Source organism: Vicia villosa, linkage group LG4 (genome assembly GCF_029867415.1).
Source record: "Vicia villosa cultivar HV-30 ecotype Madison, WI linkage group LG4, Vvil1.0, whole genome shotgun sequence".
Lineage (NCBI taxonomy): Eukaryota > Viridiplantae > Streptophyta > Magnoliopsida > Fabales > Fabaceae > Vicia > Vicia villosa.
Window position 1 is genome coordinate 9,358,466 of NC_081183.1, and position 12,401 is coordinate 9,370,866.

The window sequence follows — 12,401 nt, forward strand, 5'->3', positions numbered from 1 at the left end:
CCGACCCCAGAAAACACTCACAATACACAAATATAAATAAGGTAACAAAAAAAAAAAAGAAGAAACTCAAACAAAAAACAAATCTCAGAAAAAATTCAGACACAGTTTCAACAACAAACAAACGAAGCATTCCCAAACTGCTCTTTCTCGTCAGGTATCTCAATTCAATGAAATTGAAAATTGAAATTGAAAATCAATGATAGTTATTAGGTTTTTTTTGTTTTCATTTCAATGTTATGATTAAACTATGGTATGTGTAATTTGGAATTGGAATTGGTTTTTTTTGTGTTTTTGTTTAGGGTTTGTTTTTTGTTAATGTGTTTTGTGTAATCTTAGTTAGGGATGGATATAAGGTAGTTGAATTTTGTGGTTTTGTTGATTGAACTAATTGGGTTAGTTTTGAATTTTGGTTTAGGGTAGGTAAATATTGTGGTTTTGTTGTTGTTGTTGTTGTTGTTGTTGTTGTTGTTGTTGTTGTTTTTGTTGCTGTTGTGTGTGGTTGAGAGCAAAATTGTGAGTTTTTGTTTGAGGTTAATGTTGATAATAGTTTGAATTTTGGGTGCAGAAGGAACATTGGAAAGGAATGAGCTTGCAAATGAGACGAGAAAGAAGGGAAGGGTCGAGGTTCCCTTTGCAACGTCCTCCTCGACAGTTATGGGTTCCGAAAGGATCGGGAGGTTCAGCCTCAACCACTGCTGAAAATACTGCGGAAACCACTGCCACAACCACTGCCTCAACCACTCCCACTGCAAGTGTTGCCCACCCTACAGGTTTGCAGTCTCGTGAGAAGAACACTAATGGTGATGGTGGTTCGTCTAATCAAGGGGCTGTTGTTGCTCCACCATTGGCTAGGCATAGAAGTAATCATCATGTTGAAAGGGGACATGTTTCTCATCATGTTGAAAGGGGACATGTTGCGCGTCGTGAGGAAAGGGAACATGTTGGTCATCGAGTGGAAAGGGGACATGTTGGTCATCGTGTGGAAAGGGGACATGTTCCACATAGGGTTGAAAGGGGAAGTGATAGAGGGAGGAGTGGAAATATGGTGGGGAGGGAATACGGAACGAGGGACTCTAGTTTGCCTCAGTTGGTGCAGGAGATTCAGGAGAAGCTCACGAGAGGTACCGTGGAGTGTATGATTTGCTATGATATGGTTCGTAGGTCTGCACCTGTTTGGTCTTGCTCCAGCTGCTACTCTATCTTTCACCTGAACTGTATCAAGAAGTGGGCTCGTGCGCCCACCTCGGTTGATTTATCAGCGGAGAAGAATCTAGGGTTTAATTGGCGGTGTCCTGGTTGTCAGTTTGTGCAACATACGTCTTCAAGGGATATAAAATATGTATGTTTTTGCGGAAAGAGGGTAGACCCTCCGTCTGATTTGTATTTGACCCCTCATTCGTGTGGTGAACCGTGTGGAAAGCCTCTTGAGAAGGAGGTGTTTGGTACTGAAGGGAGAAAAGATGAGCTTTGTCCTCATGCTTGTGTCTTGCAATGCCATCCGGGTCCATGTCCTCCGTGTAAAGCATTTGCCCCTCCTCGTTTGTGCCCTTGTGGGAAGAAAAGAATCGCCACTCGTTGCTCTGATAGGCAGTCTGATCTTACTTGCGGTCAGCGTTGTGATAAGCTTGTTGATTGTGGACGTCATCGCTGTGAAAATGCTTGCCATGTGGGTCCTTGTGATCCTTGTCAGGTGCTCATCAATGCATCTTGTTTTTGCAGTAAGATGGAGCAGGTTATTTTTTGTGGGGAGATGGCTATGAAAGGTGAATTTAAACCAGAAGGTGGAGTTTTTTCGTGTGGTTCTAATTGTGGAAAGGAACTTAGTTGTGGTAATCATATCTGCCATGATGCTTGTCATCCAGGCAGCTGCGGTGAATGTGAATTCTTACCAAGCCGGGTTAAGACATGCTGTTGTGGAAAAACAAAGCTGGATGTAGAACGGAAGAGTTGTGTGGATCCAATACCTACCTGCTCACAAGTATGTGGCAAGCGCCTTTGTTGTGGGATACATGATTGTCCGGAGCCATGTCATGTTGGGGACTGTCCGCCGTGTAAGGTCAAGATTTCACAGAAATGCCGCTGTGGCTCAACTTCCCGAACTGTGGAATGCTATAAAACAATATCAGAGAATCAGAAATTTACTTGTGAAAAGCCGTGTGGGGCAAAGAAAAATTGTGGAAGGCACCGATGCAGCGAAAAGTGTTGTCCAATGTCTGGTCCAAACATTGATTTGACTAATGCGGATTGGGATCCTCACTTCTGTTCCATGCTGTGTGGAAAGAAGCTGAGATGTGGCCAGCATGTGTGCGAGACATTGTGTCATAGTGGTCACTGTCCACCATGTCTTGAAACAATCTTCACTGATTTAACATGCGCTTGTGGTAGGACCTCAATCCCTCCTCCCCTACCTTGTGGTACAATGCCTCCCTTATGTCAACTTCCATGTTCGGTTCCTCAGCCGTGTGGTCATTCGGGCTCTCATAGTTGCCATTTTGGAGATTGCCCTCCATGTTCGGTGCCCGTTTCAAAAGAATGTGTTGGTGGCCATGTCATTCTTCGGAACATACCTTGCGGCTCAAATAATATTAGATGCAATAATCCCTGTGGAAGGACTAGACAGTGTGGTTTACATGCATGTGGTAGAACATGTCATTCACCACCTTGTGATGTTCTACCTGGTTTTGTGGAAGGTTACCGAGCGCCATGTGGACAGACATGTGGTGCTCCGAGGAGTGGCTGCCGGCATATGTGTATGGCTCAATGTCACCCTACATTTTCTTGCCCGGATGTAAGATGCGAGTTCCCTGTTACGATTACTTGTTCTTGTGGTCGAATAACAGCAAATGTTCCTTGTGATGTTGGTGGTAGCAATAGTAATTATAATGCTGATGCAGTTTATGAGGCTTCAATTATTCAAAAATTGCCTGTGCCGCTTCAACCGGTTGATGCAAATGGCCAAAAAGTTCCCCTTGGACAAAGAAAGCTGATGTGTGATGAAGAATGTGCTAAGTTGGAGCGTAAAAGGGTTCTTGCCGATGCATTCGACATCACTCCAAGTCTTGATGCTCTCCATTTTGGTGAGAATTCTTCTTTTGAATTGCTTTCCGACACGTTTAGACGTGATCCAAAGTGGGTTTTGGCTGTTGAAGAAAGATGCAAAATATTAGTACTTGGGAAAAGCAAAGGAACAACACATGGTTTAAAAGTCCATGTCTTTTGTCCTATGATAAAGGATAAAAGAGATGCCGTGAGATTGATTGCTGAAAGATGGAAGCTTGCGGTGAACGCAGCTGGTTGGGAGCCAAAGCGGTTTATCGTAATTTCCGCTACCCAAAAATCCAAGGCCCCAGCTCGTGTGCTCGGAGTTAAGGGTACCACAACTTTAAATGCACCTCTTCCTACTGCATTTGATCCGTTGGTTGATATGGACCCGAGGCTTGTCGTCTCGTTTCCAGACTTGCCAAGGGATGCTGATATTAGTGCCTTGGTACTTCGGTTCGGTGGCGAATGTGAGCTTGTTTGGTTGAATGATAAGAATGCTTTAGCTGTTTTTCATGATCCTGCCCGAGCTGCAACTGCGATGAGGAGGTTGGATCATGGAACAGTTTATCAAGGTGCTGTTTCATTTGTCCAGAATGTCGGAGCATCGGCGGCGTCTTCGGTTACCAATGCTTGGGGAGGAACAAAAGAGGGAGGAGGGTTGTCAACACTGAGAAGCAATCCATGGAAGAAGGCGGTGGTTCTTGACCCAGGATGGAAAGAAGAATCATGGGGCGAAGATCAATGGGGTACCGGTGGTTCTGCGAATATCCAACCATCTGTTTTGAAGAAAGAAGCGCCAATACCCGCTTCGACAAATCCTTGGAATGTTTTAAACCAGGAATCAAGTTCAAGCTCATCGTTTACAACTGTCATGAGAAGTGAAGCTTTTGGTAAACAAACCCAAAACGGCGATGTCTCAACTAGAGTGCAGCCTTCTACCGGCGGAGCAATTGGAGGAAACAAGGATGCAACAGAAGCTGCTGAAGTTGTAGATGATTGGGAGCAGGCCTTTGAGTAAGAGTCAAGTTATGAACAACAAATAAAATTGAAAATTTTTACTGTTTAAAAGTAGACATGAATGAGGATTAAGGTTATCTATTTCCTTGCCATGTTTTGTCGATTTTGGCAAGTTGAGGTTGTTTTCCTCATTTTAGGTAAATGTTTTAAAATTCAAACTCATTGGATCCTCTTTTCCCAGATTGAACAACAGGGTATTGAGCTATAGGGAAAAATGCATTTTGTGAAAGTGCATCATTGATCAGTTAATGATCTTGTTTGAATTTTCTATTTCATTGAAGTTATCACTTGAAGCCCTTAAAGGGTTATCTTTACTCCTAATATTACAATGTCAATGACAGTTTTTTGCAGTTTTTTTTTTTTTTGAATTATGTTATTGATGCGAAATAGTTTCGACTTTATGAATGATAAATCTCAGTAGAAGAACTTTGTTTGTCACCTTTAGTGGAATCTCTCGTTCTAAGGATGTTTGAGAGTCCAATGATCTGAGAAAGATCGTTTTTGTCGCTGGTGTGGTCAATATCAAGCTTTTTGAAGCAAGATCGTAAAAACGTGTTGGGGCTTCTTTTTTTTTGTGCTTGTATTATAATTTTCATGTTTTCGGGTGTGTAAATTGTATGTATGAAATTACTATTTTTCTCTTTGGTAGGATCTTACATGTTGCGCTCTAACGATTCAAATTTTATAATCTTTCACAAGCCAACATATCATGCTTAAGATCTCGTGTTTGACTACATTAAGGAACTGAGTCCGGTTTGAGTCGCACCAATGTGATCTTGACATGTGATTGCAGAATGTATAGACTTCAAGTGTTCTTACAATAATGTCATGTTGTAGTTGTTTTTTTTTTTTTTTCTGAAACAATTTGCAGATGCTTTAAACATTTAGAAGATGGAATAGTTTGCAAAATGGTGTTATGATTCAAGTCACAAGTACATAACTATAAATTTGATTCAAAAACTGTTTATCTACATTTTTTATTCAAGTAGTAGATATTTCGATAACAGAAATTTGATTAATCTTAGCTAAAGTTTTATTAGTCAATGCATTGATAATTTGGTTTTAATTTCAATTTATATACTTGATTATTTAGGTATTCATGTGATTTAAACATTAGTACTTTTATGATGGTAGTTTTTTTGTCTTTTGATGGTTCTTTTTGTTGTTTGTTGATTATTTTTTTAGAGATATCTCTACATACGTTGTGTTTAAATAGTTTTTATTAAAACAAATAAATTATTCTTTGATTTAAAAAAAAATCAATAGTTGTGTAAAAAAATCATTAATTTGAACATTAGACGATTTGTAGGAATATAAATGTTCATCAATGAGTGATTTTGTGTATGGATTTTGTGGGATTTGACAATTAATTTGTGTTATTTGAACATTTACTTTTAAGTATTATATGTGATAGTGAAAAAGATGTTTATCATATTCATAAAATGGAATGGCAGAATTTGGAGGTTTAAGCAAGGGTGCGCTAAGGAGTATGAAGAAGAGGATTCATAAGAAGGGGCTAACTATTTCGACTCCAGTTTCGTTGGGTACTTTCAAATCTGATTTTACGCCTAAAAATGTGAAGCATACAGTGAGTTTGTCTCAAGAATCTCCGGCTTCGGTGGGGCTCTTAAGAAGGCCGATGAAGGTGCAACATAGGATCAAAAGGAGTTCTCTGATATTTGTATGAATAATTCGAAACATTGGGAGAACTTAGGAGGTGAAATAGGAAATAAACTTTGGTTTGCTATAAAGGCTTTGGGAGTGATGGAAGGGGAAGAAAGAAAAAAAGAGTTTGTTCAACAATATAGATAAGTTGGTTAAGGAGGACAAGGGGAGAAAGGTAGGAGTAAAGGAGTATCTATCGTGTTCAAAATGATTTTAGGTTCTTTGCACATAGGGGGGTGGGAATCCTCTAAAAAGGAGAAGGATAAGTTCTATGATCATGAAAGGTGAAGCGGGTGTATTCTTGATTCAAGAAACAAAGATGGTTAATATGCAAGATTTTTGTGCTAAAAGTTAGAGGAGAAATTATGATATAGGATACTCGTTCTCTAATTTCTGTAGTTCGTCAGGCGGTTTAATAACTTTATGGAAGGAAAGGGTGTCGGAGGTTATTCATAGTTTCAAAGGAAAGAGACATTTGGGGATAAAAATTTTATGGAAGAATCATTATTATTATTATTATGTTGTGAACGTTTATTCGTCGTGTTTTTGGAGGAAGAAGAAAGAATTGTGGGGCAAGTTGTTGGATTTAAAGGAGGAGTATTGTGATGGGGAATGGATTATTGGATGAGATTTTAATGCTATTAAGCACCGTAGAGAGAGGAAAGGGAGAAGGTTTAACGTAAATGATCGGATTTCATTCACGAGAGTGGTTTGGTGGATATTCCTTGCAAAGGAAAATAATTCTTGGTACAGTGGTGACGGGAAATTGATGAGTCATATTGATCGGTTTCTTGTGTCGGATATCATAGGGAATAGATTGAGTGTTATTGGAAAAATGGTTGGACCTAGAGACATTTCGGATCATTGGCCAATTTGACTTGTCTTGGGCAAACCGTTTAAGTTCAATAATGAATGGTTCTCTTTAAATTTGTTTATTCCGTTTGTGAAGAAGGAGTGGAAAGAGATCAAGGTGGATGGTAGAGGTGATTTTGTTTTGAAAGAAAAACTTTGACTTCTTAAAGTAAGATTAAAGTGGTGGAACAAGGTGGTGTTTGGTAGGATAGACTTGGAAGTGGAAGAAAATGTGAGGGCTATCAATTATAGGGATGGGTGTTTGAAAGTAGAGATGGTTGATTCTCATTCCGATTGCTTGAAGAATTGGAAGGAAGTGACTAATAGATTTTGGTTGAATTTGAGAATAAAAGAAAACATGCTTGCCCAAAAATCGAAAGTTAAATGGTTAAATGAAGGTGGTTGCAATAGTAAATTCTTCCATATGGTGATGAAGGAGAGAAAAAGATATAATCATATCGGCTCGATTTTTTCTTCGGGTGCTCTCTTAGAGTCGGTTGTGGATGTGAAAGAGGAGGTGTGGAGTCATTTTTCTAACAAGTTCGGAGAATCGGAGGGTGAGAGGATGGTGTTGGGAGGAATCTCTTTTAATTTCTTAAGTATGGAGGAGAGGTTGGCTCTTGAGAATCCTTTTCAAGAGGAGGAGATAAAATAGGCAATTTGGGGTTATGGTGTTTCTAAGAGCCTGGGACTCGACGGTTACACTTTTATGTTCTTTAAAAAGTGTTGGTTTTTTCTTAAAGACGGTGTTATCCAGTTTTTTAATTGCTTTCACTCGGGTGATATGTTGTGTAAGGAGGCGACTTCTTCTTTCTTGACGTTTGTTCCAAAATCTCCAAACCCGATTTCTTTGAATGATTATAGACCAATATGTCTAGTGGGTTATATATACAAGGCGATTGCCAAACTTTTGACAGGGAGGTTAAAAAAGGTTTTGAATTCTATTGTTTCTCCGAATCAAAGTGTTTTTGTTTCGGGTAGACAATTATTAGATGATGTATTGGTGGCTAATAAAGTGGTAGACTATGCAAAGAAGGAAGGGAGGGATTGTCTTTTATTTAAAGTAGACTTCAAAAAGGCTTAAGATAAGGTGAATTGGAATTTCTTAAGATCCATGTTGGTGAAAATGGGATTCGCCTCAGTTTGGAGGAGGTGGATGGATCTTTTGAGTTTCCAAAGCAAAATGTCCGTTTTAGTCAGTGGTAGCCCAACAAAAGAGTTTGTGGTGGAGAAAGGTTTGAGGCAAGGAGATCCATTATCTCCTTTTCTTTTTTTCTTGGTCGTGGAGGGCTTAACGAGGTTGGTGAAAAAATCTATCGAAAATTGGGAATTTTGTGGTTTTTCCATTAATAGGAAGTGCCAAGTCGACATTATTCAATTTGTGGATGACACTCTTTGAGTTGGGGAAGGTTCTTAGAAACGGGTGTGGGCTATAAAGACGGTGTTGAGAGCTTTTGAGTTGGTATCGGGTCTCGGTATCAAATATCATAAAAGTGGAAGTGGATGATTTTACAAGGCTTTAATAATCTTTGGTATGATTTGTTGAAAGCTCGTTACGGAGACATATCTATGAAGATGTATAATGGACGGGTTAGTGGTAGAATTTCTATTTCCCAATCAACTTGGTGGAAGGATATTCTCAAAATAGTATCATTTTCTCTTATGGATCCTATTGTGGCTTATAGTAAGTTTATGATTGGGAATGGTTTCAATACTTCCTTTTGGAAATCTCGTTGGTTGAAGGAGTCTAGTTTGAGGGAAGAATTTTCTGAACTTTATTTCGTCTCTAATTTGAAAGAAGTTTTGGTGGGCGGAATGGGGGTGAAATAATGGAGAGTGGAGTTGGGGTGATTTTGGATTTAGTGAGTTAATGTTGTCCTCAGTTGATCGGTTGAGATTTTCTTCCTTAAAAGTGGCTTTAAAGGATATTGTTGTGGGGAGATTTTCTTCCGTTTTTGACAAAGTTGTGTGGTCTGCGGACTCGGGATGAGCTTTTTCGGTCTCATCTTGTTATGACTTTTATGCTTATTTTTGTATTCCTTTTGGACCTTGTAATAGGTATGATGACGTGTTGGACAAAGTTTGGAAGTTAGATGTTCCTTTCAAGATCAAGGCATTTGGTTGGAGACTTTTTCTTAATAGACTTCCAACAAAAGATCTTTTAAAAAATAGAGGTATTGTCTTTCCTTTGAACTCTTTAAAGTGTGTTTTTTTGTGGGTTAGATATTGAGAATAGGGGTCATTCTTTTTTCTATTTCAATGTGGTGAAGATTATTGGAATGCTATAGCATTATGGGTTGGTAAACTGGTTGGTATAGAGGAGGAGTGTTTTTCGAATTTTATGGATTGGTATTTGTTTTGCAAAGTAAATAAGATTAGGGAGGGAAAATTGGGAGTAGTTTGGCTAGCAACAACGTGGTCTATTTGGCTAGTGCATAATGGGATTTGCTTTTGGAATGACAGGTGGAATGTGGATAATATGGTATGGAATGTAAAAATTTTAGTTTAGAAATGGATGTTTATAGGAGAGATTACTAAACCCAATTCTAATTTTACGAATTAAGCAAAGATCCTTTGTTATTTTTATCATAATTCCAAATGATTGGTAATCTCTTTCTTTTTGTCGGATTTATCCGGTTCTCTTGTGTAATCAGGTTGGAGAATCCTTAGTTCTCTCATTAATATATTCTTGCTTACACAAAAAAAAAAAATTAAGCGGATAAATAATTACTTAAAGCTAGTTTGAACCTAAGAGTTTGAGTTTGTGAGTTGACCTCAAGGATTTTCAAAGTATTTATAGATTATTCATTAAATATGTATTCATATCAATAACGGAGTTAAATTCACGATTTTTTAGTGTATGAGTCAATTCTTTACCATTATCATTTGAGTTAACTTTCTTTGACAAGTTAAAGAAGGATGATTTATAATTAGAGTGATTTTTTGATGTGACTATTAAATAAATAAATAAAATTGAAATTGTATTTTTTTAAAGATTAAGAATTAGAGAAATGGTAAAATAAATCGGAGGTTAGTAATTGGAGGTGTAAACCGTTTTGAGAGCGTACAAGACTATTTATCAGTCTTGTTTATCGTACATGATTTAAAATTTATCACAGTTCAATTATAGTTAAACAAAATCTTATAAAATATTTACCACAGTTAAATTTCAATTAAATATAAATTTTATTTATTTTGTTATGATTAAATTTTGAATCATCTAAACAAGGTTTGTAAATATTTGAAACGATTCATTAGAGATGTTAATCAATAATGTTGTGTTTTGTGTTTTAGTTATATTGGGTTTTTCTAGTCGTTTGTTTGTTTCTTGTCCATATATTTTGGAAGTATGGAACTTGATTTTTAATTTAATTAGTGCTTGTTCAAATATTTTGAAACTACAAACCTTAGAAAGACATAAACAAGTGTTGCACTTAGTGTGGTTAACAACGACTTGTTGTATAACATAGTGAAACATATTTGAGTATCTAATCATCAATTTTTTAAATTTATTTGTGAATTACAAATGGATATTTTGTTAAGTTGTTTTACACTTTTGCTACATATAAGAGTTATAGAACTCATTCTATTCTAGATAGTCGAATTTATTTTGTATATAAAAAAGGAAAAAAAAAAGTTTTAGTTTTCAAGGAGTTATCTAGGCAAAATGAATGCAATAATAATCGTAAAGTATAAATTATTTTTGGGCTATATGTTGCAACAAAAAATTTCGCAAATTTGTCACAAATGGAAAATGGTTAAATAATAAGTTCTATTAAAATTTAGGAAGAATCTATTGTCCATATTGCTTTATTTTTAAAAAAGAAACATTCTATTAATGATCAGATTGAGCATTTTCATACATAGTTTGGGCCTAAATGAAATCTAGGGTTAATGAACTTTTACGTCCCTTTAAATATTTCAAATTTTGTTTTTAGTCCCTCCAAAATTTTCCTTCAAGAAATCGTCCCTTCAAAATTTTTCTTTCGAACTATTGGTCCCTAACGTCAAATTTCGTAGCTAATCGGTGGCTAAAGTCATAGCAAATCTCTGGAAAATTTGACGTTAGGGACCAATTGTTTAGACGAAAATTTTTGAAGGGACGATTTCTTAAAGGAAATTTTTGGAGGGACTAAAAACGAAATCTGCAATATTTAGAGGGACCAAAAAGTTCATTAACCCTGAAATCTAAACCCTCCTTTATCTAAATTTGAGAATTTAGTTAACCACCCTTCTTTTTTGGCCACCCTCGCTGAAATTCCATAAATGTCTCTTTATTTCGGAAATGCATTTTCGAAACTAAAAAAAAGACTGATTTCGGAGATGCATTTCCGAAATCACCTTTTTTTACGTAAAAAAAAATATTTCGGAAATGTATTTCTGAAAACAACATTTCGGAAATGCATTTCCGAAATATTGTGTGTTCTGCTGTTTAAACAAAACAGCCTCCCCCAAAAACACATTTACCCTAAATCACTTTCAATCTCAACCTCTCTAAGATTTTCAGCAAACCAACTTCCAAGGCTACTTCAAAGGCTCCATCTACTTGTTCTACTACATTCTAAAGCATCACAATCACCTTCAATTTGTAAGTTTCTAAAACTTTAGATCTATGATTGAAATGCATAATAGGATTGTTAGAAATTAGAAAAATGATATAGGGGTAGGTTGTTAGTAGTCTCTTGGGTTGTTTAGAAGCATAAAAACTGGCTTTGAAGTGTTTAGGGAGCCTGCCATGGAACCTGCAAAAATGGTGTTCGCATGGGGTTTCGGAAGTTCATTTCCAAAAACACCTCCCTCGCCAATTTCGAAAATGAACTTCCGAAATGAGTCAGAATTGCATTTTTTTAATTTTCTTGATTATTTGCATTTTTTTTATTTTCTTGATTATTTACTATGATTATTTTTATTTTCTAACCGATTTCAATTTTTTCAGGAAAATGGCAAGCAACTAGGCACGACTTAGACAGGGCAAAGAGACACAGACAACGTTGGCTAGACGCGAGCGGGCGGAACAGCTGGCATCGACGCAGGCACGAGGTAGAGTACGAGTACCCGTCCAGATGGATGAGCCTGATTCCTCGTCTGGATCGAGGAGTCGGCTGGCTCGGGTGTCTTCTTCCTGTCAGGAGGAGGTACGGGAGGGGGAGGAGGAGGTGAGATACCAGGAGGGGTACGAGGAGATACCTGATGCTGATCCTCCGCACAGGGAGGAGGAGGAGGGCTACCCGGGAGGGCCTACAGACACTTCCGTGCTGATTTCCTACCACGAGCACGTCGCTCGACGTGTCTGGGAGGGAGAGGTATTTTTTCATTTAAACCGACTTTATTATTTAACCGTTTTTTATTTAGCTTTTTATTTCACATTTTCTTCATGGTCTAATTAACAATCTTTTTTGTTTTTGTTTTTGTTGTAACAGGAAAGGGCGACGCTAAAAATGATGAACCACACGCGAAAGATTTTTTATCTTTTTAAACCAGAGGCGCAATGGTTTAATGATGTGGTGACTAATTCCGGGCTCGGTGGGTTGTGCATGACCGGGTACACCACTATCAGCCACAGCATGCAGGGGGCCTTCGTGGAGTGGTGGCATAGGGAGACGTCTTCTTTCCACTTACCGGTTGGGGAGATGAAGATCACCTTGCACGATGTTCACTGTCTGCTCCACCTGCCGATCAGAGGGAGACTGCTGCACTATTCCCGAATACAGAGGGTTGAGGCGGTCAAGTGGATGGTCGATTATCTGGGTATGGACCCAAACATGGCTGACTATGAGTGTTGGACGACGAATGGGGCCCATATCCGGTTCTCCAGCTTGAGAGAG

General features: G+C 37.9%; 1 protein-coding gene across 1 annotated transcript; it reads left to right on the forward strand.

Annotated features, from left to right (window-relative positions):
• LOC131594454 (NF-X1-type zinc finger protein NFXL1-like) lies at positions 1 to 4,380 on the forward strand. Its single transcript, XM_058866593.1, has 2 exons — positions 1 to 154; positions 566 to 4,380. Exon 2 carries the CDS (start codon positions 584 to 586, stop codon positions 4,058 to 4,060), a length of 3,477 nt encoding a protein of 1,158 aa, XP_058722576.1. The 5' UTR covers positions 1 to 154; positions 566 to 583; the 3' UTR covers positions 4,061 to 4,380.
• The last annotated feature ends 8,021 nt before the right edge of the window (positions 4,381 to 12,401 follow it).